Source organism: Schistocerca serialis, chromosome 1 (genome assembly GCF_023864345.2).
Source record: "Schistocerca serialis cubense isolate TAMUIC-IGC-003099 chromosome 1, iqSchSeri2.2, whole genome shotgun sequence".
NCBI lineage: Eukaryota > Metazoa > Arthropoda > Insecta > Orthoptera > Acrididae > Schistocerca > Schistocerca serialis.
The window spans coordinates 353,929,092-353,956,705 of NC_064638.1; the positions used below are offsets into that span (position 1 = coordinate 353,929,092).

Consider the following 27,614-nt stretch of genomic DNA (forward strand, 5'->3'; position numbering starts at 1 on the left):
TTGGCGAATGGACTGGCCCGCCCATTCACCGACTTAAATTTCATCGAGCAGCATGTGGTATGCGTTCGGGACACTTAAGTGTATATGCGCCAAAGCCCATCCACAGTTGCCAACCGAGCTGCCATCCGTGGTGATCATACATCATATTAAGAACCATGTCCCGCTGTTTGTAAGGACCAGGACACCATCGTGAATCGCAGTGACTTCTGCGTAATTATTGTCTTTGAATAAAAGTGTCATATCTGGCTACGTATCTCTTTCAGTTAGCATCTGTGCTATACTGTAGCAGTTCTTCCTGTTCGTGTGCAAAGTTTCACAGAGATCTGTTAGTTGGCAGTGACACATCATGCGAAAGTTACTTTCGTCCTTAAAGCCTAACACGACGACATTGGTTTGCGCCACTTGTTGCATGGAATGAGATGCACGCAAATGGTTTCGTCTTTGACAGTCGACACGGCTAAACCAGTATACTCTTCAGTTTCGTCGTTTCATGGGTTGCTGAGTCGTGTCTGAAATGAAAGTTTTGGCAGCTGCACGTCGCACGAGCTGTGGTGGAGTTGGAAAGCTTGTTTCGTGGAATCGCTGCTTAAGAAGAAAATAAACGTGTTTCGATTCGTCACTGAATGAAGAAAAGACGTCAGCTCGGTTGATCAGCATCCTTGGTGAATTAATTTGTAATGGAAGACGCAAGAAGTTCTTTTAATTATCTTAGAATGTCACCAGAACTGTTCACGTATCTTCTAAATAGAGTTAATTTTGCGATAAGGAATAAAAATACAGTAATGCATGACGCACTTCGCCAGAACTGAAATTACATATCACATTGCGTGCGTTACAATCGAGAACACTCGGCATGCTATAAGGTGCGGATTTAGTTGGTGATGACACTTTTTCACTAACACCAATAATTAGTAACATTATCAGTAATAATCATTAACATTAACAGCAGTAATTATTCGAACAGGCCGCATCAAGAAGAGAATAGTTTGCAAACTAATCTCTTGAAGATAGATCTGTACAGTGGTAATATTTCAAAATTCAAAGATATGTGAATGAGTGCACTGCTGCGACGTTTTAGATAGATGAATATTGAATAAAGAAGGCAGCTTCTTGATTTATGTAGCCTTCCCTCCTGTTAACAATATTCCTTGAAAAAAAGAGTCGGCCAACTCGAACGGTGGGATTTTAGTCTTGTAGACGAGAACATTTCCACAGCTGGAATTACATTTGCTTGTATTTTTCACAGTTCAGTTGTATATGTGCTTCTAATTCAATAAATGTTGCCCTGCAGCTCAGATATTGTCAAACTTTCTGTGTTCTGACCGCACGTGAAGGTCTCTGGAGCAGCAATATATTGCTTACTTTTGTAATCAGCATCACTGAAATCCCACAAACACTTACGCAAAGCATAGATATCCAAAAAGCGAACATTATTCTCCGTTCCTCACTGCATATTTCAGTTTGTCTACACTCTACGAACACACATAACCTCAACATATTTCAGTTTGTCTACACTCTACAAACACACATAACCTCAAAAGTCATGCAACTAGTCTCGCCAAAGTTGGAACACGCCGAAACTATTTAGCTTCACCGACGAGTGGTGCAAACGCGCGGCGCGCGTGCCCGGTGGCCGGTAGCGCAGTTGATTGCAACCTAGTGACGTCGTGTAAACTAGCCTTAAGTTTTGCACACCAGTATTGTAACTACCATGGTGGTCGGTTGGTACTTAATGGCTCTGAGCACTATGGGACTTAACGTCTATGGTCATCAGTTCCCCTAGATCTTAGAACTACTTAAACCTAACTAACCTAAGGACATCACACAACACCCAGTCATCACGAGGCGGTACTTAATGGCCTAGCAACGCCAGCGGACGGAGCTTTAGCTTTTTATTACTTCTAATGTTGTGGTCAGGCACTTCGTACAACTGAATTAGACGTTTTGTTTTTTATCTGAGTTCAGTGACTGTTCGTTCGCAGAAAAGCAGCCATTAAATTCTAAGGAGATGATATATACACTTTTCAAGTCAGCAAAGAGGTATTTCAATTTCTCAGTTATACACTACTGGCCATTAAAATTGCTACACCACGAAGATAACGTGCTACTGACGCGACATTTAACCGACAGCTAGAAGATGCTGTGATATGCGAATGATTAGCTTTTCAGAGCAGTCACACAAGGTTGGCACCGGTGGCGACACCTACAACGTGCTGACATGAGGAAAGTTTCCAACCCATTTCTCATGAGATGACAGGCATCTTATCCGCATGGCTGTAACGGATCGTGCAGCCTCGTCTCGATCCCTGAGTCAACAGATGGGGACGTTTGCAAGACAACAACTATCTGCACGAACAGTACGACGGCGTTTGGAGCAGCATGGACTAACAGGTCGGAGACCGTGGCTACAGTTGCCCTTGACGCTGCATCACAGACAGGAGCGCCTGCGATGGTGTACTCAACGACGAACCTGGGTGCACGAATGGCAAAACGTCATTTTTTCGGGTGAATCCAGGTTCTGTTTACAGCACCGTGATGGTCGCATCCGTGTTTAGCGACTTCGCGATGAACGCACATTGGAAGCGTGTATTCGTCATCGCCATACTGGCGTATCACCCGGCGTGATGGTATGGGGTGCCACTGATTACACGTCTCGGTCACCTCTTGTTCGCATTGACGGCACTTTGAACAGTGGACGTTACATTTCAGATGTGTTACGACCCGTGGCTCTACCCTTCATTCGATCCCTGCGAAACCCTACATTTCAGCACGATAATTCACGACCGCATGTTGCAGGTCCTGTACGGGCCTTTCTGGATACAGAAAATGTTCGACTGCTGCCCTGGCTAGCACATTCTTCAGATCTCTCACCAATTGAAAACGTCTGGTCAATGGTGGCCGAGCAACTGGCTCGTCACAATACGCCAGTCACTACTCTTGATGAACTGTGGTATCGTTTTGAAGCTGCATGGGCAGTTGTACCTGTACACGCCATCCGAGCTCTGTTTGGCTCAATGCCCAGGCGTATCAAGGCCGTCATTACGGCCAGAGGTGGTTGTTCTGGGCACTGATTTCTCAGGATCTATGCACCCCAATGTAACCACATGTCAGTTCTAGTATAATATATTTGTCCAATCAATACCCGTTTATCATCTGCATTTCTTCTTGGTGTAGCAACTTAAATGGCCAGTAGTGTAGCATGCTCTGGCACATACTCAGCCTCTGTAGCGGACAGCGCGCGCGCCGCACCTGAGACGTGGCAGAGCAGCGTGGGACGCACTTTGCAGCGCCTGCTCCCTCGCGTAAAGCAGACTCAGTTGGACGGCGTCCAGCAGGCCAGCTGCCTCGCGTTTAACCTTTACATGCCCCCCTTCCTCTGGCCAGCTCTCTCAGGTCGTACTCTGCAGTTGCACATACAAACCGAACCACTGTCCGAAGATTGAGCCGAGAGAAATTTCTTTTCTGGCGCCTATTATTCCGTTCATTCTGATGCTACTCGAAAGGGAAGATAGAATAAGGCACGTTTCACATCTTTGGTTACGATTCAATATCTGGTCGAAGTCAAAATAGTTAGAGGGATATCGATCTACTGACACGTATCATATAGCGTTTAAACAAAAACTACATGAATTGTAACATTGTGTGAAATGCTGTACAGCATAGTCGGCTTAAAAGCAGCTAATGTAATGATATCACACAAAATAACAACAGGATTAACAAATTGAAGTTACAATGTACAGTGTGTCTCCCCTAAGAGTTGTCAGGCGCATTTTCTCTGCTGTTTCGGCAGATATTTGCAGTTTCGTTATTTCAACATGTAGCCAGTCAGCCCAAATAAATACTGCACACCACGTCTTTCATGCGACGTCTGGTGTCGACGGAAAGCATAGGTTCCTTTGCCGTTGCAATCAAAGTGATTTGTAATGCGTAATTTTACGTGCGCATCCGATAGAGCGGTCCCATGTTACCCTTATCTGTCAACAGTGGCAACAAAATACGAACAATAGTAAAACGGCTGAAATGGCTCTGAGCACTATGGGGCTTAACATCTGAGATCATCAGTCCCTTAGACTTATAACTACTTAAACCTAACTAACCTAAGGACATCACACACATCCATGCCCGAGGCAGGATGCGACCGTAGCAGCAGCGCGGTTCCGGAATGAAGCGCCTAGAACCGCTCGCCCACAGCGGCCGGCGAGGGAGGTGAGCAAACTTGGATTTCGTGGTCGAGCGGCTGCTCTTAAGCCACACATCACGGCGGTAAATGCCAAACGACGCCTCTCTTGGTGTAAGGAATGTTAACATTGAACGATTGAACAGTGGAAGAACGTTGTGTGGGGTGATGAATCACGGTACACAGTGCGGCGATCCGATGGCAGGGTGTGGGAATGGCGAATTCCCAGTGTACGTCATCTGCCAGTGTGTGTAATGCCAACAGTAAAATTCGGAGACGGTGGTGTTATGGTGTGGTCCTCTGATTCATGGAGGGAGCTTGCACTCCTTGTTGTTTTGCGTGGCGCTATTACAGCACAGGCCTACATTGATCTTTTAAGCACCTTCTTGCTTCCCACTGCGAAGAGCAATTCGAGGATGGTGATTGCATCTTTCAACACGATCGAGCACCTGTTCATAATGCACAGCCTGTGGCGGAGTGGTTACACGACAATAACATCCCTGTAATGGACTGGCCTGCACAGAGTCCTGACCATAATCCCATAGAACACCTTCGGGATGTTTTGGAACGCCGACTTCGTGCCAGGCCTCACCGACCAACATCGATACCCCTCCTCAGTGCAGCACTCCGTCATGAATGGTCTGCCATTCCCCAAGAAACCTTCCAGCACCTGGTTGAACGTATGCCTGCGAGAGTGGAAGCTGTCATCAAAGTTAAGGGCGGGCCAACACCACATTGAATTGCAGCATTACTGACGGAGGGCGCCACGAACTTGTAAGTCATTTTCAGCCAGGTGTCCGGATACTTTTGATCAAAGAGTGTATAAGTAACGTGAATATCGGACTAGGCTTACCTGGGACCACTCTATCGAATGGGCACGTAAAATTTTACTTTACAGATAATTTTGTTTGTTACAGGAAACGGATGATTTTCGTCGACACTGCGAGGCGCATGTGCGACTCGTATTTGACCACGAATGGCACCTGCGTAATGTTTTCAGTGTGCTTCAAGGGTCAGTCGTGGTCAGAACGGTGTTTTGTCTAGTTTTTGGCACATTATGCCGACGCTAAGTGGATTCGTTGATGCTTGTATGGTAGGTTCTTCAGTCAGTAAGGGAGCCGAAGTGCAGTGTTTCAAAAGGCACTTCATAGAAGTATACCGCATACAGAAAAGCGGAATATCATCACCCGCTAAGTCAGAACGCGGACGGAAGTGTGTTAAGTGATCTTTACAGACAGTCATTGACGAAAATTGTGCCACGATTCCAAACTATTTTCTGAACAAAATCGGAATTTTATTTTGGAACCATGGAGAACAAATAAAAACTTTGAGGTTCGCTGATGACATTGTAATTCTGTCAGAAACAGCAAAGGACTTGGAAGAGCAGTTGAATGGAATGGACAGTGTCTTGAAAGGAGAATATAAGATGAACATCAACAAAAAAGCAAAACGAGGATAATGGAATGTAGTCGAATTAAGTCGGGTGATGCTGAGGGAATTAGATTAGGAAATGAGACACTTAAAGTAGTAAAGGAGTTTTGCTATTTGGGGAGCAAAATAACTGACGATGGTCGAAGTAGAGAGGATATAAAATGTAGACTGGCAATGGCAAGGAAATCGTTTCTGAAGAAGAGAAATTTGTTAACATCGAGTATAGATTTAAGTGTCAGGAACTCGTTTCTGAAAGTATTTGTATGGAGTGTAGCCATGTATGGAAGTGAAACATGGACGATAAATAGTTTGGACAAGAAGAGAATAGAAGCTTTCGAAATGTGGTGCTACAGAAGAATGCTTAAGATTAGATGGGTAGATCACATAACTAATGAGGAAGTACTGAATGGGATTGGGGAGAAGAGAAGTTTGTGGCACAGCTTGACTAGAAGAAGGGATCGGTTGGTAGGACATGTTCTGAGGCATCAAGGGATCACCAATTTAGTATTGGAGGGCAGCGTGGAGGGTAAAAATCATAGAGGGAGACCAAGAGATGAATACACTAAGCAGATTCAGAAGGATGTAGGTTGCAGTAGGTACTGGGAGATGAAGAAGCTTGCACAGGATAGAGTAGCATGGAGAGCTGCATCAAACCAGTCTCAGGACTGAAGACCACAACAACAACAATCGTAGAATTCCATGGGTCCAATGGTTTCTTCTCAAGGTTGCAGTGCTGCCAAGTATCATGTGATATTTCGGCTCATAAGGTCCATTCTATGGGACAATGTTCGTTACCCAGTGGTGATGCTCTGTTCCAGGGCTGTTGTTAACACACCCCGTATCGTCCAGGACTGATTTTATGAGCACGAGGATAAACCCCTGCATCTTCCCTGGCCACAATAGTCAGCAGATCTCAATATTATTGGGTCTATGTGATCTAATTTGGAGAGAAGGGTGCGTAAATGCTATCCATCTCCACGGTCGTTACCTTAAACGTGTCACTGTTTCGCAGGAACGACGATTTAATATTCCCCTGAAAGCCATACGGAACCTGTGTTTATTCATTCGGAGACGACTTGTTGCTGTTTTTAATACCAGCTGCTTTCCTACACTGCATTCGGGTGGTAATGTCTGGCGTTTTTGGTGTTCTCATATTTTTCTACTCCCTCCCCCCCCTTTTCCCCGTACAGCAACAATTAAACGTAGCGACCATTATATCAGGCGGTCGGAGTCATTCGAAAACATTCGTCCGTCAGCTGATCTGCAGTGAGCCGCGTTTTCCGTCCTTTCGTTCCGCCGATCTGTGCTTTTCAAGTCCCGTTCCGAACATTGCCGAAGCAACAGGTAGCCGTTGGCTGCCTCCATTGACCGTGCCATTCACTCGGGGCCAGCGACGCTTCCGCCTTTGTGGTCCTTTATGTTATACTCTGCGTCTCTGAACTGTCCCACGAGACCGCAGCTCAAGTGGCTATGTGGCGCCTGCGACACGTGAGCAGCGAGGCTGTCATATAAAAGTTTTGTGTACCTTCCCTTATACCCACAGAACTGCCCAAGCTTGGCGATGTACGTCCATACACTTTCGGCTACTGACGTCGTTCGTTGCATTCTAAGACAGTACTCGGAATGCAGGATCATTTTAGTTAGTTTACCTGATCGGGTAATGTAGGGAGCAGGCCGCTAAGGTACCATACGTAGACGGAATTTGCGCTGAACTGAAGTAAAATGAGATTCAAATAGGTTCGTAATTATTCTTTAAAAGACATGTTCGGAAATATGTGCGTGACATTCCGTCTCTGACAGTAATGGAATTCTGATTGAATATATATAGAAAAGGGAATATGAACAGAAAGTTAATTACTCCTCCCACGCATTACAAACTAATGAAACCTTAACCATCTGACTGCGAGATTTAAAATATCCTCTAACGTCTCCTAACAGCTGTTCTGCAGTACTCCTGTACGCAACGGACAACTTACCTCGTCTTGCCGCTGCAACTGCACAGATCAGCAACTTGCTAAAATATTTCAAAAAGCAGTACTGCGATCCAAGCAGAGAGCAATGCATGAACTAATTGCATCAATTACTGACACTCTTCTATAAGAGGGCTGTCCAGAAAGTAAGTTCCGATTGGTCGCGAAATGGAAACCACAAAGAAAGTCAGAAATGTTTTATTTGTAACAGTTAGCTACACCTTCCAGCTACTTCCCTACGTAGTCGCCGTTCTGCCTTAGACATTTGTCGTAGCGTTGTACCAACTTTCCAATACCCTCGTTATACAAGGCAGCCGCCAGTGCTTTCCGCCAATTTTCTACGCTGGCCCACAGCTCGTTGTCTGTGCCAAAATGTTGTCTTCATAGCCAGCGGTTCATGTGAGCAGAGATGAAACTCAGAGGGAGACAATTACGGGCTGTATTGTGGGCAATCAAACATTTCCAATAGAAAATGATGCAGGAGCATCTTCATTGACCCTGCAGAATGAGGCTGAGAATTGTCTTGAAGAAGAAACTGCACGATAGTTATGTAGTGTTGGCTGCATAGCTTCAGGCGAAATTTCTCGCCAGGCCCTCGTACTTGGCGGGAGACACTATTTTCTAGACATCTTTACGCGGTCAGTGTGAGCTCAGAAATGAGAAGAGGGGCGTGATGCTATCTAGGGTCATACTAGGGACACTGCCCAACACATCTGTGCCAAAACATCATTTGATTTTCGTAGTCGTTTCCATTTCGCGAGTAATCGGAACTTACTTTCTGGACACCCCTCGTGTATATAAATTGAATGATCAAGACGGGTTTCGTCAACTAACCTTAAACGATGTAAAGAAAAATGAAAGAAACCAATAAAAACTATTAAATTACTATATTCAGAAAATTGATGATTTAAGTGCTGACAAACTTTACACGGACTTTTCATTATTCCGCGGTGGCCGTGCGGTTCTAGGCGCTGCAGTCCGGAGCCGCGCTGTTGCTACGGTCGCAGGTTCGAATCCTGCCTCGGGCATGGGTGTATGTGATGTCCTTAGGTTAGTTAGGTTTAAGTAGTTCTAAGTTCTAGGCGACTGATGACCACAGCAGTTGCGTCCCATAGTTCTTAGAGCCATTTGAACCATTTTTTTTCATTATTCCAGGATGTATATACTCAATAACCACTGGCCACAACGAAGTTACGTCCGCTGCTCGTGGTCGCGCGGTAGCGTTCTCGCTTCCCGCGCCCGGGTACCCGGGTTCGATTCCCGGCGGGGTCAGGGATTTTCTCTGCCTCGTGATGACTGGGTGTTGTGTGATGTCCTTAGGTTAGTTAGGTTTAAGTAGTTCTAAGTTCTAGGGGACTGATGACCATAGATGTTAAGTCCCATAGTGCTCAGAGCCATTTGAACCATTTTTTGAACAAAGTTACGAATGTCCATTATAATTATCCGGGCTGTTATGCCGTGGCCGGTTGATGAATTCTGTGGTGATTCCCAACGTTTCGTCTCCGCCTGCGGGAACCATCTTCAAGGGGGTCCGTAGCTCGATGGAAGGTCCAACCACACACACTGGCTCGCCACTGACTGCCGCTAAATTCCGTGCCCGCGCGCCCCCGCGCCGCGGCGTGACGTCACGTGTTTTGAAAACGTCAGTGCAATTGGCCGCTGTCCGTCGCCGTCGATCGCCGTTGCCATCGCCCAGTAGTGGACGGGTGGTACACATCTTTAACACCGGTATCCATATACCGTTTAATTTGACGCCCTCCTCCTTTCGGTTGAAATTATTTGGGTGTTTAGCGATTTCGATTGCCTCCCTGTAGAGCCTTTCGTAATATCCGCTCGTGGCCGCTAGTACTTGCGTCTCCTCGAAACGAATATTGTGGTTCCCTGGCTGGAAAGCATGCTCCGCAACAACTGATCGTTCCGTTTCTCCTCTTCTACAATTTCCCTTGTGCTCTTCCAAACGTTTAGAAACAGTTCTTTTAGTGGTACCCACATAAACATTACCACAACTGCATGGGATCCTATACACTCCAGATTTTTCCAATGGTTTGCGAGCGTTCTTGGGAGGCTTAGGGTAATCCTGTATCTTCCTGGTGGGCTTGTAAATTACGGTAATATTCCGCTTCGTCAAAATCCTCCCTATTCTTTCCGTTACATTTTTAACAAACGGCAGGAAATCCTTAGATTTTGCAGTAGCCTGTACGTCAGTATAATTTCTGCGTGGCTGCCTCAACGCGCGTTTTATTTCGGCGGACGAATATCCGTTCTTCATTGGTACGTTGTGGAGATGTTCCATCTCAGCGTCGAGCAACTCAGGTTCACAAATATTTCTAGCTCTGTCCGCTAACGTCTTGATAACACCCCGCTTCTGTTGTGGGTGGTGGTTCGAATCCCGGTGCAAATAACGGTCCGTGTGCGTGGGTTTGCGGTACACTGAGTGGCCCAAACCACCACTTTTGTTTCTAAAAACAAGCACATCGAGGAAATGTAATTTGCCGTCTACCTCCTCCTTCATTGTGAACTGAATTCTCGAGTTTATACTGTTCAGAATATTATTCTGAGTGTAGGCACACATAAATCTGCCAAAATCCCTCGAGTGCGCAAGAAACCAACAGCTACGTGCAGCGAAAAGGCAAATTATCAAAAAATCCTCAATTAATACGGGAGACTCCTCCGGCGGTACTAGCACGATCACGGCAGACTTCGACCTCGCATGTCGCGCGGCTTCTCTCGACCGCAGGCCGCGTCCGACCACTTCCGTCTCCCCTCGACCACTGCTCGTTCGCTACCACTCGCGATAATACGAGTAAAATCCCAGACTCAGAGTTTGTGTATGCACACGGCAGAACCATAGACGTCCGACTTTCAAGATGATTATTGGCCGGGAGGCCCCCGTCTGGGTTTGTTGGGCCGCTTAGTGCTAGTGATTCTATTTGACGCCGCTTCGGCAACTTGCGCGTCAACGCAACGAATTACCATCCGTTACAGTTGTGACACTGACAAACCTGGGTGTGGATTTTAGTCCGTTGCTCGTACATCTTTCGACGAATTTTTATGATTTCCCGTCACCCGTCAGAAACACGGCGAAGAAAATGTTAAAGCGCAGAGGACAGATTTTACAGGACACACATATAGATAATGGAAACACTACTTAGATGAGAAGCGACGTCAAGAAGCGTACGGCCAGAGAAACAAGTGTATTTTCAAGGTCTGCTAAGACTTAAAATGTGCCGACTGTTGCCAGGGATGTTGCTAGGACGTCATTTAAGTAATTCTGAATTTTTGATTCTTTGCAATAGGCTTGTGTAGTAGCACTGGACATGCCTGAAGTCTCAGATGAAAACAGCCTTTCTTTTTACAGCTCATACAGACACTGCTGCTCGATCTTTTTTATCAAGCGATTCCTATCGTAAGAAGAAGGCAGATCGGGGTTCGACTTTCCGTCGACGACTGTGGCGTTAGAGGCAGGGCACAAGCTCAGAGTGGGGAAGGAAATCGACCATGTCCTTTTCAAAAATGCCACCAAGCAGGCATCTGGATGACGTCTTCATCCATGTGGATTGCCCTCACCTGACTGCATCTTTTCTGCTGCTGCCGGAGACGAGCTGATCCTGCGACTCTTCATCCATGGTCTGCGCCGTTTTGTTTCGGGCCCTCTAGCGTGCTATAGTTTTGCAGCGCAGGTCTTTTAATGTGAACCAGAACAGCAGACATCTACCTGCAGATTTAAAAAATCTGTTACCTTATTTTGTGTCTGCAAGCTCATGCTTAACCGTAGCAACATAAACACATTTTCAGTAAGATGTATTACCAAGGGGGTGGAAGGGGTACATAATGCCTACCCCAAGATAATACAAAGAACAACAAAATTAGTTAACTGTTGTTGACTTTTAGTGAAAACATATTTTTTAAAGAGATATTGATGTGTAAGTATAGTCCTGAAATTGAAATACTGAATTTTACATTCGTTGTGAAAAAGTCACGGCTACAACTACGATTTAAATTTTGTGTTAGTTTAAATTAATTTAAAAGTTTAATGGAATCCGGTAGAATACTCTATTAAAAACAATAATATTTTTTTCAGGATTTTAAAGGTTAAAGCCTTAAAACTTCGCTTCGTAGATCCAAGTACCACATGAGGAGCGCAAAAAAAACTCATGGATTAGTTAACAGGAACGGAAATGTTGTGTTGCATTGCAGTGGCACAACAAATGGAGATAAACGAGTAAGACTGAATCAAATCCTCTTTACACTTCCAACTACTGCAGTTCCGTAGTTAACTAAAAAAAATGCTGTGCCGTGTGTAGTGACGTTCACACATTAAGTATTAAAAAAAAGTGTGCAGTTATTTTTCTTCACAAAGTCTCCAGCCAGTAACACAAAATATGAGTACAATGCTGATCCAAACACAACACCCATTATGTCTCTGTTGCAGCCAGTTTAGACACATATATTTCTACTAATAGTTCATAACTGAAGGGATTATCCGAATGGGATAGAAATCGAAATGATTTACACGTGCGGACAAACAAATGATGGCAATTTCAGAAATACCGGATGATTTATTCAAGAGAAAGAGAGTTTCACACATTGAGAAAATCAATAACGCTTTGGTCCAACTCTGGCGCTTACACAAGTTCGGCTTGGCATTGATTGTTAGAGTTGATCATTGTTCCCCTGATCGATATTGTTCCGAATTGTATCTTATTTAGCCGGAAGCTGTGGCCGAGCGGTTCTAGGCGCTTCAGCCCGGAACCGCGCTGCTGCTACGGCCGCAGGTTCGAATCCTGCCTCGGGCATTGCCTCGGGCATGGATGTGTGTGTTGTCCTTAGGTCAGTTAGGTTTAAGTAGTTCTAAGTTGTAGGGGACTGATGACCTCAGATGTTAAGTCGCATAGTGCTCAGAGCCACTTCAACCATTTGTTCTAGGCGCTTCAAAAAATGGTTCAAATGGCTCTGAGCGCTATGGGACTTAAAATCTTATGTCATCAGTCCCCTAGAACTTTTTTTTTTTTTTTTTTTTGTCATCGGTCTACTGACTGGTTTGATGCGGCCCGTCACAAATTCCTTTCCTGTGCTAACCTCTTCATCTCAGAGTAGCACTTGCAACCTACGTCCTCAATTATTTGCTTGACGTATTCCAATCTCTGTCTTCCTCTACAGTTTTTGCCCTCTACAGCTCCCTCTAGTACCATGGAAGTCATTCCCTCATGTCTTAGCAGATGTCCTATCATCCTGTCCCTTCTCCTTATCAGTGTTTTTCACATATTCCTTTCCTCTCCGATTCTGCGTAGAACCTCCTCATTCCTTACCTTATCAGTCCACCTAATTTTCAACATTCGTCTATAGCACCACATCTCAAATGCTTCGATTCTCTTCTGTTCCGGTTTTCCCACAGTCCATGTTTCACTACCATACAATGCTGTACTCCAGACGTACATCCTCAGCCCGCATCTCGTGGTCGTGCGGTAGCGTTCTCGCTTCCCACGCCCGGGTTCCCGGGTTCGATTCCCGGCGGGGTCAGGGATTTTCTCTGCCTCGTGATGGCTGGGTGTTGTGTGCTGTCCTTAGGTTAGTTGGGTTTAAGTAGTTCTAAGTTCTAGGGGACTGATGACCATAGATGTTAAGTCCCATAGTGCTCAGAGCCATTTGAACCATTTGAACCATCCTCAGAAATTTCTTCCTCAAATTATGGCCGGTATTTGATATTAGTAGACTTCTCTTGGCCAGAAATGCCTTTTTGCCATAGCGAGTCTGCTTTTGATGTCCTTCTTGCTCAGTCCGTCATTGGTTATTTTACTGCCTAGGTAGCAGAATTCCTTAACTTCATTGACTTCGTGACCATCAATCCTCATGTTAAGTTTCTCGCTGTTCTCATTTCTACTACTTCTCATTACCTTCGACTTTCTCCGATTTACTCTCAAACCATACTGTGTACTCATTAGACTGTTCATTCCGTTCAGCAGATCATTTAATTCTTCTTCACTTTCACTCAGGATAGCAATGTCATCAGCGAATCGTATCATTGATATCCTTTCACCTTGTATTTTAATTCCACTCCTGAACCTTTCTTTTATTTCCATCATTGCTTCCTCGATGTACAGATTGAAGAGTAGGGACGAAAGGCTACAGCCTTGTCTTACACCCTTCTTAATACGAGCACTTCGTTCTTGATCGTCCACTCTTATTATTCCCTCTTGGTTGTTGTACATATTGTATATGACCCGTCTCTCCCTATAGCTTACTCCTACTTTTTTAGAATCTCGAACAGCTTGCACCATTTTATACTGTCGAACGCTTTTTCCAGGTCGACAAATCCTATGAAAGTGTCTTGATTTTTCTTTAGCCTTGCTTCCATTATTAGCCGTAACGTCAGAATTGCCTCTCTCGTCCCTTTACTTTTCCTAAAGCCAAACTGATTGTCACCTAGCGCATTGTCAATTTTCTTTTCCATTCTTCTGTATATTATTCTTGTAAGTAGCTTCGATGCATGAGCTGTTAAGCTAATTGTGCGATAATTCTCGCACTTGTCAGCTCTTGCCGTCTTCGGAATTGTGTGGATGATGCTTTTCCGAAAGTCAGATGGTATATCGCCAGACTCATATGTTCTACACACCAAAGTGAATAGTCGTTTTGTTGCCACTTCCCCCAATGATTTTAGAAATTCTGATGAATGTTATCTATCCCTTCTGCCTTATTTGACCGTAGGTCCTCCAAAGCTCTTTTAAATTCCGATTCTAATACTGGATCCCCTATCTCTTCTAAATCGACTCCTGTTTCTTCTTCTATCACACCAGACAAATCTTCACCCTCATAGAGGCTTTCAATGTATTCTTTCCACCTATTTGCTCTCTCCTCTGCATTTAACAGTGGAATTCCCGTTGCACTCTTAATGTTACCACCGTTGCTTTTAATGTCACCAAGGATTGTTTTGACTTTCCTGTATGCTGAGTCTGACCTTCCGACAACATATCTTTTTCGATGTCTTCACATTTTTCCTGCAGCCATTTCGTCTTAGCTTCCCTGCACTTCCTATTCATTTCATTCCTCAGCGACTTGTATTTCTTTATTCCTGATTTTCCCGGAACATGTTTGTACTTCCTCCTTTCATCAATCAACTGAAGTATTTCTTCTGTTACCCATGGTTTCTTCGCAGCTACCTTCTTTGTACCTATGTTCTCCTTCCCAACTTCTGTTATAGCCCTTTTTAGAGATGTCCATTCCTTTTCAACTGTACTGCCTACTGCGCTATTCCTTATTGCTGTATCTATAGCGTTAGAGAACTTCAAACGTATCTCGTCATTCATTAGTACTTCCGTATCCCACTTCTTTGCGTATTGATTCTTCCTGACTAATGTCTTGAACTTCAGCCTACTCTTCATCACTACTATATTGTGATCTGAGTCTCTATCTGCTCCTGGGTACGCCTTACAATCCAGTATCTGATTTCGGAATCTCTGTCTGACCATGATGTAATCTAATTGAAATCTTCCCGTATCTCCCGGCCTTTTCCAAGTATACCTCCTCCTCTTGTGATTCTTGAACAGGGTATTCGCTATTACTAGCTGAAACTTGCTACAGAACTCAATTAGTCTTTCTCCTCTTTCATTCCTTGTCCCAAGCCCATATTCTCCTGTAACCTTTTCTTCTACTCCTTCCCCTACAACTGCATTCTAGTCGCCCATGACTATTAGATTTTCGTCCCCCTTTACATACTGCATTACCCTTTCAATATCGTCATACACTTTCTCTATCTGTTCATCTTCAGCTTGCGACGTCGGCATGTATACCTGAACTATCGTTCCCGGTGTTGGTCTGCTGTCGATTCTGATTAGAACAACCCGGTCACTGACCTGTTCACAGTAACACACCCTCTGCCCTACCTTCCTATTCATAACGAATCCTACACCTGTTATACCAATTTCTGCTGCTGTTGATATTACCCGATACTCATCTGACCAGAAATCCCTGTCTTCCTTCCACTTCACTTTACTGACCCCTACTATATCTAGATTGAGCCTTTGAATTTCCCTTTTCAGATTTTCTAGTTTCCCTACCACGTTCAAGCTTCTGGCATTCCACGCCCCGACTCGTAGAACGTTATCCTTTCGTTGATTATTCAATTTGTTTCTAATGGTAACCTCCCCTTTGGCAGTCCCCTCCCGGAGATCCGAATGGGGGACTATTCCGGAATCTTTTGCCAATGGAGAGATCATCATGACACTTCTTCAATTACAGGCTCCATGTCCTGTGGATACACGTTACGTATCTTTAATGCAGTGGTTTCCATTGCCTTGTGCATCCTCATGTCGTTGATCATTGCTGATTCTTTCGCCTTTAGGGGCAATTTCCCACCCCTAGGACAAGAGAGTGCCCTGAACCTCTATCCGCTCCTCGCCCTCTTTGACAAGGCCGTTGGCAGAATGAGGCTGACTTCTTATGCCGGAAGTCTTCGGCCGCCAATGCTGATTATTTATCAAAATTTAGGCAGTGGCGGGGATCGAACCCGGAACCGAAGATGTTTTGAACTTAGAACTACTTAAGCCTAACTAACCTAAGGACATCACACACATGCATGCCCGAGGCAGGATCCGAACCTGGGACCGTAGCGGTCACGCGGTTCCGGACTGAAGCACCTAGGCGCTTCAGTACGGAACCGCTCTGCTATAGTCGCCGGCTTTCTCGCCGCTTGGGGCGCTAGTTTCGTTCCGGCAGTCAGGTGGTACCAACTTATACAGCCGCGAGTGTCACGATGTACAACAGACAGCGAGTGCACAGTCGTTACCGCTGCTACAGCCGCCTGGTGTGTGCTGCGTGTGCAGGGAGTCGCGCCACGGGTCGGCCAGCAGCAGCGCGGCGGGCCACGCCTCCCTGCTGCCGCCGCCCCCGCCGCCGGCGCGCGCCACGTCGGCCGCCTCCAGCAACAGCTACGCCAGCCTCCGCACGTCCGCGGGGCCGCTGCCCGCCCCTGGCGCCGCCGCCCAGCCGCCGACCGACATCCACGAGCGCATCGCCCAGCTCACCATACAGAGGTACTTCTCTCTCTCTCTCTCTCTCTCTCTCTCTCTCTCTCTCTCTCTCTCTCTCTCTCTCTGTGTCACTTGCTATACATCGAAACCTGGTTTCTCCGGACTAGGTGCGATCGTTGGTCGTCCGGATTGTAGAAAATCCGGATAATCTGAAAATCACAAAAGAGGGATGGTAATCGAATGACATGTCGTAAACACACAGGTCATATCCGTTACCACTTAGTGATATTAATTATACTGGATGATAAAAAGGCACTCTAAATTTGAAAACTGAACTAATCACGGAATAATGTAGACAGAGAGGTACAAATTGACACACATGCTTGGAATGACATGGGGTTTTATTAGAACCAGAAATATACAAAAGTTCAAAAAATGTCCGACAGATGGCGCTTCATCTGATCAGAATAGCAATAATTAGCATAACAAAGTAAGACAAAGGAAAGATTATGTTCTTTACAGTAAATGCTCAATATTTCCACCATTATTCCTCAACAATAGCTGTAGTCGAGGAATAATGTTGTGAACAGCCCTGTAAAGCATGTCCGGAGTTATGGTGAGGCATGGGCGTCGGATGTTGTCTCTCGGCATCCCTAGAGATGTCGGTCGATTACGATACACTTGCGACTTCAGGTAACCCCAAAGCCAATAATCGCACGGACTGAGGTCTGCGGACCTGGGAGGCAAGCATGACGAAAGTGGCGGCTGAGCACACGATCATCACCAAACGACGCGCGCAAGAGATCTTTCACGCGTCTAGCAACATGGGGTGGAGCGCCACCCTTCATAAACATCGTACGTTCCAGCAGGTGTTTATCAGCTGGGCTGGTAGCAGTTACAAAACAGGAATAACGCATTTCCTCAAAGAAAAAAGGCCCGATAACAGTAGATGTGGGAAATGCAACCCATACCGTGACTTTCTCGTCGTGCAATGGAGTTTCCACGACAGTTCTAGGATTTTCGGTAGCCCAAATTCTGCAGTTGTGGGCGTTGCCATACCCTAGGAGCGTGAAATGAGCTTCGTCGGTCCACAACACGTTACTCAACCAATCGTCATCTTCCGCCATCTTTTGAAACGCCCACCCCGCAAATGCCCTCCGCTTCACTAAATCGCCAGGTAACAGTTCATGATGCCGATGGATTTTGTACGGATAGCATCGGAGGGTACGCCTCAGTGCACATCTTCTGTGCACCGCAGTAGAACGTGGCGCCGCTCCCACACACCTCAACTCGCACAAAAACTAGAACACAAACAGACAACACAAACAGAAAACACGGCATACACAAAGCAAACATCAATTAATATAAGTTAAGAACCAATAAGTAATAATATATGACTACGTAGGCTTTCCCGGCGTAATAAGTCTTTAAAGTCTTTTCGGGTTTGCTGCCGGATCCTAAAATCAACTTGACTCGATATTTCGGCGATCCAACTGTTCGCCATCTTCAGGAAATGCTGCTTCTGCTGATGAGTCCCGCTGAGAACTGACGCAAGATTGCAATTCGACGTCCTATATAGGCCACCGTTCAGTACACGGCGCATGCGCCGCCCATCACGGTTTCTGACTTCCAAAACAGGGAGGTGGCGCCGCCCTTAGTGAAACACTGCTGGCAACGATATATCGCAATCAAGGCCGCATCGAAGAACGTTCAGTTTTGATGCGAGATAATACAGGATTCCACGTTTTGCTAAGAGGAAACCCATTGTCCCTGTTGATTAAATTATCAGCCAACCTAATTTCGATCGCCTCTTTATACACACTATTCCAAAAACCGGAAATGTTGGCAATTACAACAGTTTCCTCAAATTTCATTTTATGTCTCTCATTCAGGCAGTGTTCTGCTACGGCCGATTTTTCCGGCTGTTGTAGCCTCGTGTGACGGCGATGTTCCACACACCTGTCATTCACTGTGCGAATAGAACGGCCAACGTAAGCTTTCCCACATTGACACGGGATTTTGTACACCCCGGGTTTCTTAAGTCCCAAATCATCCTTCACAGAGCCGAGCAGAGCCCTAATCTTAGAGGGTGGACGGAACACACTCTTAATGTTAAAACTCCTTAAAATTCGTCCAATCTTAAATGATAAGCCTCCAGCATAAGGAAGAAAGGCCACAGATCTATGTTCCTCTTCGGACACCTCCGGAGACGGTCCAAATTCCATAGCCCGACGAATCTGTTTCTCGGTGTATCCATTTTCCTTAAAAACAGTCATCAAATGCTCAAGTTCTTGGGTTAAGCTGTCTGCGTCGGAAATGGCATATGCTCTCCGTACCAAAGTCCTAAGGACGCCACTACGTTGGTGTGGTGGATGACAACTCTTAGGGTGCAGATACAAATCTGTGGGGTCAGAAAGGATGAAACGTAAGACACTTTCACTGCTGAAAAAGAGTTCGTTATCAGATGATTTACGTAAGAAACTTCATCCTGGTGCTGCCGTTCCGCCTAGGTTGTATGGTTTGCCTAAGTTGCATAAGGAAGGGGTTCCTCTACGCCCTATTGTTAGTAATTTGGGTGCACCGACCTATAACCTGGCAAAGTATTTATCATCTGCTCTCAGTCCATTTGTTGGCAAATGTGAACACCATATATCCAGTTCGGTGGATTTTATTCGACAATTGGGATCTTTGAAGTTGAGTCCTTCAGATCTGTTAGTGAGTTTCGATGTGGTATCCCTATTTACACGAGTTCCTCTGGAAGAGTCCCTTAGTTTGATCAGTGAAAAACTGGATGAAGAGCGGGTGAAGCTTTGTCGTCATGTGCTGACCTCCACGTATTTTTTATTTAACGGTAACATTTTTGAACAGAATGACGGAGTGGCTATGGGTAGTCCTTTGTCACCCATAGTCGCCAATTTATTTATGGAGGACTTCGAGGCTATGGCACTGAGGACTTCAGCTTTGCAACCAACGTGCTTCTGGAGATACGTGGACGATACCTTCTTCGTATGGCCGCATGGACGTGATGCTCTTAAAAGGTTTTTGAACCACTTCAACTGTCTTCATCCCCGTATCAAATTTACTATGGAGGTTGAAAATGATGGGATGCTTCCATTTTTAGACGTTATGGTTTATAAAAAACCAGATGGAACTTTGGGACACAGCGTTCACCGAAAGCCGACACACACAGATTTGTATCTGCACCCTAAGAGTTGTCATCCACCACACCAACGTAGTGGCGTCCTTAGGACTTTGGTACGGAGAGCATATGCCATTTCCGACGCAGACAGCTTAACCCAAGAACTTGAGCATTTGATGACTGTTTTTAAGGAAAATGGATACACCGAGAAACAGATTCGTCGGGCTATGGAATTTGAACCGTCTCCGGAGGTGTCCGAAGAGGAACATAGATCTGTGGCCTTTCTTCCTTATGCTGGAGGCTTATCATTTAAGATTGGACGAATTTTAAGGAGTTTTAACATTAAGAGTGTGTTCCGTCCACCCTCTAAGATTAGGGCTCTGCTCGGCTCTGTGAAGGATGATTTGGGACTTAAGAAACCTGGGGTGTACAAAATCCCGTGTCAATGTGGGAAAGCTTACGTTGGCCGTTCTATTCGCACAGTGAATGACAGGTGTGTGGAACATCGCCGTCACACGAGGCTACAACAGCCGGAAAAATCGGCCGTAGCAGAACACTGCCTGAATGAGAGACATAAAATGAAATTTGAGGAAACTGTTGTAATTGCCAACATTTCCGGTTTTTGGAATAGTGTGTATAAAGAGGCGATCGAAATTAGGTTGGCTGATAATTTAATCAACAGGGACAATGGGTTTCCTCTTAGCAAAACGTGGAATCCCGTAATATCTCGCATAAAAACTGAACGTTCTTCGATGCGGCCTTGATTGCGATATATCGTTGCCAGCAGTGTTTCACTAAGGGCGGCGCCACCTCCCTGTTTTGGAAGTCAGACACCGTGATGGGCGGCGCATGCGCCATGTACTGAACGGTGGCCTATATAGGACGTCGAATTGCAATCTTGCGTCATTTCTCAGCGGGACTCATCAGCAGAAGCAGCATTTCCTGAAGATGGCGAACAGTTGGATCGCCGAAATATCGAGTCAAGTTGATTTTAGGATCCGGCAGCAAACCCGAAAAGACTTTCAAGTAATAATATAATTTAAATAAAAACAATAAGTGCCTTCAATAAAACAACGTAAATTTTGCAGCAATATCAATGCTGTAAACATTTTAACTAAGACATGTACACAAATTTAATGTTATAAAATAGTATCAGACTTTTACACTCTCAATATTTGCTCATATGATTAAGGCCGACAGTGTTTACAAAGATGAAATGGAAGTAATTTCAAGATAATATTACGTTATTCAAATGCACAACTTCACCACAAATTAGGTTTTTTGCACTTTAATTTCCTTGCATAGATCTGCAATGTAACTGCCAATTGTGTAAGCTTGGTACGCAGAAATTTACAACTAGACTGTGACCTAATATCTTCAATAGCTTACATGTCCGAATGAACAGGTGCCATTGGCGACCGTGCAGATCTCTAGAATGAAATTACAATTAAATCAGTACCATAGCTGCTCGCAGCCGTTGATATACACCAACGGGGACAGTTGAAAATGTGTGCGCGGACCGGGACTCGAACCAGGGATCTCCTGCTTACAAGGCAGACGCTTATCCATCTTCTCTCTCTCTCTCTTTTTTTTAAGCTCATTTTGTTCGTTTTCGTTCGTTGCGTTTGCTCTGGACGGACGTCGCAAGACTCCCGTTGCAGTTCGTCGTTGATCCATTAACTCAGTCTTTTTTTTTTTTTTTTTTTTTTTTTTCTTTACACAGAGGGCAGTTAACCCTCTGACCGAACACGCTGAGCTACCTGTGCTCCATCTGAGCCACCGAGGGCACAGAGGATAGTGCGACTGCAGGGATGTATCTCTGGCACACTCCCCGTGAGACCCACATTCTCAACTTACATTCCACACATAACTTTCGTAGTGCCCCTGTCATTATACACATTACTCGCGGCAGACAATCCACCGAGTCCCGCAAGAGTTCAGGCAATTCGTGTGCATCCGCACTGAAGAAAGTCATCAGCCGGTTAGCCTTAACGATATGAAGATGGCATCTGTTCTTTCGGACATGTCCGAAACAGAAATGTGAGCCGAAAAAGGAGCGACTTGAGGCTGTTCCGACACACTCATCTAAGTACAAGGGACAATAATAGAAAGTAGGGACGATCGTTACGGAACTGGGACAGGTGGCAGCCCTAGACCGGGCCTCGGTGTCACACTTCGTCTCGCTTGTGTAAGACGTACTGCTCAATATATATCATCCGAAACGTGCACTGGAGGACCCAGATTTATTCTCTGCTTTGATTCACAGGAATAAAATTTACGAGCGTCGTTTTCCCGCGAGACAGGGTTAAACTTCGCTACACTCCACAGCAGCATCATTCCCGAATAGACTGAAAGAGCTTCCTACTTTATCCACTGGGTCATTTACATACATTCTGATCAGTAATAGTCCCGTAGCAGTTCTTAATATAACGCCTGTTGCTACTTTCACATCTGAAGATTTCTCTCCATTAAGGACAGGCTATGTTCTGTTTTCTACGAACTTTTTTGATTTTCCGTGCGCTCGTTATTCATTTGGTGAGGGTCGGAGGAGCATCAGGAATTAAAGAATCACGACATCAACTTGGGCATTGGAATCTCCTGCAGCTCTGTATAAGGTTTCATTCGTAGCAAGACACATTGCACATATTGCTGTAGCTAATAGCAGTGTTTGAAATTGTGTTATGTAGTATACTCGTAGTTGTACACTAAACACAAATTAACGATTGAGAAAAGCGTGCATCAGACCTGAAGAACTTAACATTAACTATGACACGACTTGAAGAACTTAACATTAACTATGACACGAAACAATACTCAGATGTGTTGATATGTTCTACTTTATTATTTCTTGAGTACTTCCAAACAACCATCTGCATCTCTCCCGTCGTCCCGAACTGTACAACGTTTGCCTCCCTTCTTCCCTCGAAAAGCACAACACTTTCGCCCGAAACTTCCGAAAATACTTAAGACTTCCTGTGAGTCACACGTAACAGGAGGCCCCAATATGGCCACAAATCCCTCGTGATGTGACTTCGGCCAGTCGCGAACTGCACACGGCGACAGGCGGAGGGAAAAAGGATTAGTAGTGTCTGCTGCCTTCTGGATCCTGCGGACGAATATAGCAAGCACGGTTTGGCAAGATCAAATGTTCAAATGTGTATGAAATCTTATGGGACTTAACTGCTAAGGTCATCAGTCCCTAAGCTTACACACTACTTAAACTAAATTATCCTAAGGACAAACACACACACCCATGGCCGAGGGAGGACTCGAACCTCCCTCGGGAACAACCGCACAGCCCATGACTGCAGCGGGTTTGGCAAGATCGTTGTTTGCAAAATCTGTTGAGCAGTAAACCCCCGGCTCTTTAAAGAATCGAACTCCCATACACCCCGTGTGGTAATAGTTGAGATACAGCTGCTAACAGAGGTCCATTGTGGGCCATAGTTATTGTATGGCAGCGAAACTGGGTACACATTCTAATGCGTTAATGCACAACGATTTACACTGACAAAATTACTGACCACCAGGTGCAAATCTGGCACAGTGAAGGAAAAAAATACGTACAGAAATGTTTCCATACGTAATGGATAAGGAATGGGACGTGTGCAGAGAACGCCAAAGAAGTGAGAAAGGCATAATGGTGATTTTGTTATTAACTACCGCTTACACAAATTGTTAAATATGAGCTTCAGAGATGTCGACTAGATGCTGTCCAGCGCCAGGTTTGCACTGGTGACCAAAACTGGAACTAATTTTTTTCTGCCGTAAATCTGTTTCGCGTTAGATATCTTCCATGTTTCGCTGCCATAAGGAAACAACAGCCCGTATCGGACCTCCGTGAGCTGCTGTACTTCAATTGTAACAACTCGGTATTAAATAGCTTCAAATGGCTCATTATTTTACAAATGGGTTAAAGTGTAAAATATTTGACTTTATATATGTAAGCAAGAAGAAATGTTGAAAAGATTTGAAATTATGCCCAAAGTTTGTTGGAAGTCGCTAAGTGCTCTCATTGTGAAACAATAGATGAATAGAGTCTGGATAATTTATCCACCATTTTTGACACAGCTAAATGCTTATGACGTCGTATCTCCTGAACTTTGCGTCTTACAACGACATAATTGTAGAGGTACAGTACTGGCCATTAAAATTGCTACACCACGAAGATGACGTGCTACAGACGCGAAATTTAACCGACAGGAGAAACGGGAGATGATGCTGTGATATGCAAACGATTAGCTTTTCAGAGCATTCACACATGGTTGGCGCCGGTGGGCACACCTACAATGTGCTGACATGAGGAAAGTTTCCAACCGATTTCTCATTCACAAACAGCAGTTGACCAGGGTTGCCTGGTGAAACGTTGTTGTGATGCCTCGTGTAAGGAGGAGAAATGCGTACCATCACGTTTCCGACTTTGATAAAGCTCGGATTGTAGCCTATAGCGATTGCGGTTTATCGTATCGCGACATTGGTGCTCGCGTTGGTCGAGATCCAATGACTGTTTGCAGAATATGGGATCGGTGGGTTCAGGAGGGTAATACGGAAAGCGGTGCTGGATCCCAACGGCCTCCTATCACTAGCAGTCGAGATGACAGGCATCTTACCCGCATGGCTGTAACGGATCGTGCAGCCACGTCTCGATCCCTGAGTCAACAGATGGGGACGTTTGCAAGACAACAACCATCTGCAGGAACAGTTCGACGACGTTTGCAGCAGCATGGACTATCAGCTCGGAGACCGTAGCTGCGGTTACCCTTGACGCTGCATCACAGACATGAGCGCTTGCGATGGTGAACTCAAAGACGAACCTGGGTGCACGAATGGCAAAACGTCATTTTTTCTGATGAATCCAGGTTCTGTTTACAGCATCATGATGGTCGCATCCGTGTTTGGCGACATCGCGGTGAACGCACATTGGAAGCGTGTATTCGTCATCGCCATACTGGCGTAACATCTGGCGTGATGGTATGGGGTGCCATTGGTTACACGTCTCGGTCACTTCTTGTTCGCATTGACGGCACTTTGAACAGTGGACGTTACATTTCAGATGTGTTACGACCCGTGGCTCTACCCTTCATTCGATCCCTGCGAAACCCTACATTTCAGCAAGATAATGCACGACCGCATGTTGCAGGTCCTGTACGGGCCTCTCTGGATACAGAAAATGTTCGAATGCTGCCCTGGCAAGCACATTCTACAGATCTCTCACCAATTGAAAACGTCTGGTCAATGGTGGCCGAGCAACTGGATCGTCACAATACGCCAGTCACTACTACTCTTGATGAACTGTGGTATCGTGTTGAAGCTGCATGGGCAGCTCTATTTGACTCAATGCCCAGGTGTATCAAGACCGTTATTACGGCCAGAGGTGGTTATTCTGGGTACTGATTTCTCAGGATGTATGCACCCAAATTGCGTGTAAATATAATCACATGTCAGTTCTAGTATAATGTATTTGTTCAATAAATACCCGTTTATCGTCTGCATTTCTTCTTGGTGTAGCTATTTTAATGGCCAGTAGTGTACATTCAGTGATATATCTAGGTACTGTTTGCAAACTGTATTGCAAATAGAGTCGGTAGTAAATCAGTATCACTAATAGTTCCCACGTTCACGTACTCCATAATTACTCTACCATGTAAACATTTGGGGTTACAGTCGTCTGGTATGAGACGTTCCGGTGGAGGGAGGGGAGGGGGGGGGGTCACTGGGGGCCGAATCGCGAAATAACCCTGCGTTCGGTATGGTGCGGCGGTGGGGTGCGTGGACTGCTGTGGCCTGTTGTTGGGTTTTGAACCACTGGGGGCCACGGCGGGACGAATCCTCTCCGTTGCTTCTATGTCCCCGTCCTAATACATACATACATACATACGAGTCAGTAATAAATTAAAGCGTCACGCCTTAAGTTGAAGTTCTACTGCATGAACAGCGACAATGTAGTGAGCAATAAGCTTTTCTCAAAATAGCTCTGAGCACTATGGGTTAACATCTGAGGTCATCAATCCCCTAGAACTTAGAACTACTTAAACCTAACTAACCTAAGGACATCACACACATCCAGGCCCAAGGCGGGATGCGAACCTGCGACCGTAGCAGTCGCGCGGTTCCAGACTGAAGCACCTAGAACGGAAGCTTTTCTTCTTTCGTCATTTTGTGGGGATGTCAGCGAGAAAGTTTTTCTTAAAGCTTTTGAATTATGTGCAACCCTTGTTGGCAGTCACTAAATGCTCTCATTCTCAAATATTGGATGATTGAAGTTTGGATATTTCCACTCCATCTGTTAACACTGCCTCAAGACAAACAAACAGTTTCTAACTGGAATACTTGTCTCATGGTGTTAAACTTTTAATGTATGATTAGGTCTCTTAATGAGTAGATTACGACATCATTTAAATTTTTAAATTCAGTCATTAATTGCGCGAAATATTGGAAATTTAGTTTTTGTTGCCCCTAGAAGCCAATAAGCAGGAAACCTGCAACTGGTACGGGATTCTGGAAAAGTCGCTTAGCAGTATCGACTCTTACATAGGAGGTATTACAAGGGGCTGGATGCAGCGCACTTTTTCTTCCTGTTTGGCGCCGCTATCGCTCTCTGGCCTCCCTGCAGAGACGCTAGGCCGGCGTCGCCGACTGGCTCGGTCCGGTGCTGGCGGGGAGTGGCCAGCGTTAACTGAAGAGGACGGAGGCGCCGCGCCCGCTTTTTATCCCGGCGGCGCGGCGGCCGCTTCTTACTGCATTCCGGCGCCTTCCGCCGCTGATCATGGCTTCATTTAGCCGCACTGGCGCCGGACTGGCGCCAACGCCAAATCACATAACCAGCAGCAAGAAAGGTCCCATCGTGACCGACCAGTCCCGCCCCACTTGAGACGGTAACAAAACCAGTGTCCCTGTAGTCCTGAGCAGCAAACACGTAAGAGTGGCTGCAGACGATGCACGTAAAAAATCCTCGACATCCAACAGGATTGCTACATGTGACATCGTGCTATATACAGGGTGGTCCATTGATCGTGACCGGGCCAAATATCTCTCGAAATAAACGTCAAACGAAAAAAACTACAAAGAACTAAACTTGTCTAGCTTGAAGGGGGAAACCAGACGGCGCTATGTTTGGCCCGCTAGATGGCGCTGCCATAGGTTAAACGGATATCAACCGAGTTTTTTGAAATAGGAACCCCCATTTTTTATTACATATTCGTGTAGTACGCAAAGAAATATGAATATTTTAGTTGGATCGCTTTTTTCGCTTCGGTATGGGCTTTCGGAGCCGAAGGCCCACACGTGTACCCTTGATGACTGCAGGACACAAATCTTGACGCTTCGCCTGCTCCCGTCAACATCGACATTGGACTGTTGATGACTGCACACACGTTGCCTAGTCGGACGAGTCTGGTTTCAAATTGTATGGAGCAGATGGACGTGTACGGGTATGGAGTCAGCCTCATGAATCCATGCATCCTGCATGTCGTCAGGGTACTGTTGAAGCTGGTTGGAGGCTCTGTAATGGTATGGGGCGTGTGCAGTTGGAGTGACAGGGAACCTCTGATACGTCTAGATACGACTCTGGCGGGTGACACGAACATAAGCATCCTGTCTGATCAGCTGCATCGATTTATGTCCATTGTGGATTCCGACGGATTTGGGCAATTCCAACAGGACAATGCGGCACCCCAAACGACCAGATTTGCTACAGACTGGCTCCAGGAACACTCTTCCGAGTTTAATCACTTCCGCAGGCCACCAAACTCTCCACATATAAAGATTACTGAGCCCTTCAGGGATACCTTGCAACGTGCTGTTCAGAAGAGATCTCCACACCCAAATATTGTTATGTATTTATGGGCAACCCTGGAGGATTCATGGTGTCAGTTCCCTCCAGCACTACTTTAGACATTAGTAGAGTCCATGCCACGTCGTGTTGCGGCATT

General features: G+C 45.5%; 1 protein-coding gene across 1 annotated transcript in view; it reads left to right on the forward strand.

Moving 5' to 3' along the window:
* The window catches only part of LOC126470088 (tyrosine-protein kinase Dnt-like), a 567,460-nt gene that overhangs the window by 527,951 nt on the left and 11,895 nt on the right, over positions 1–27,614 (forward strand). The window contains exon 5 of the mRNA XM_050097627.1: positions 16,398–16,607. Within this exon, the coding sequence (XP_049953584.1) occupies positions 16,398–16,607 (210 nt within the window). The remainder of the gene's footprint in view (positions 1–16,397; positions 16,608–27,614) is intronic.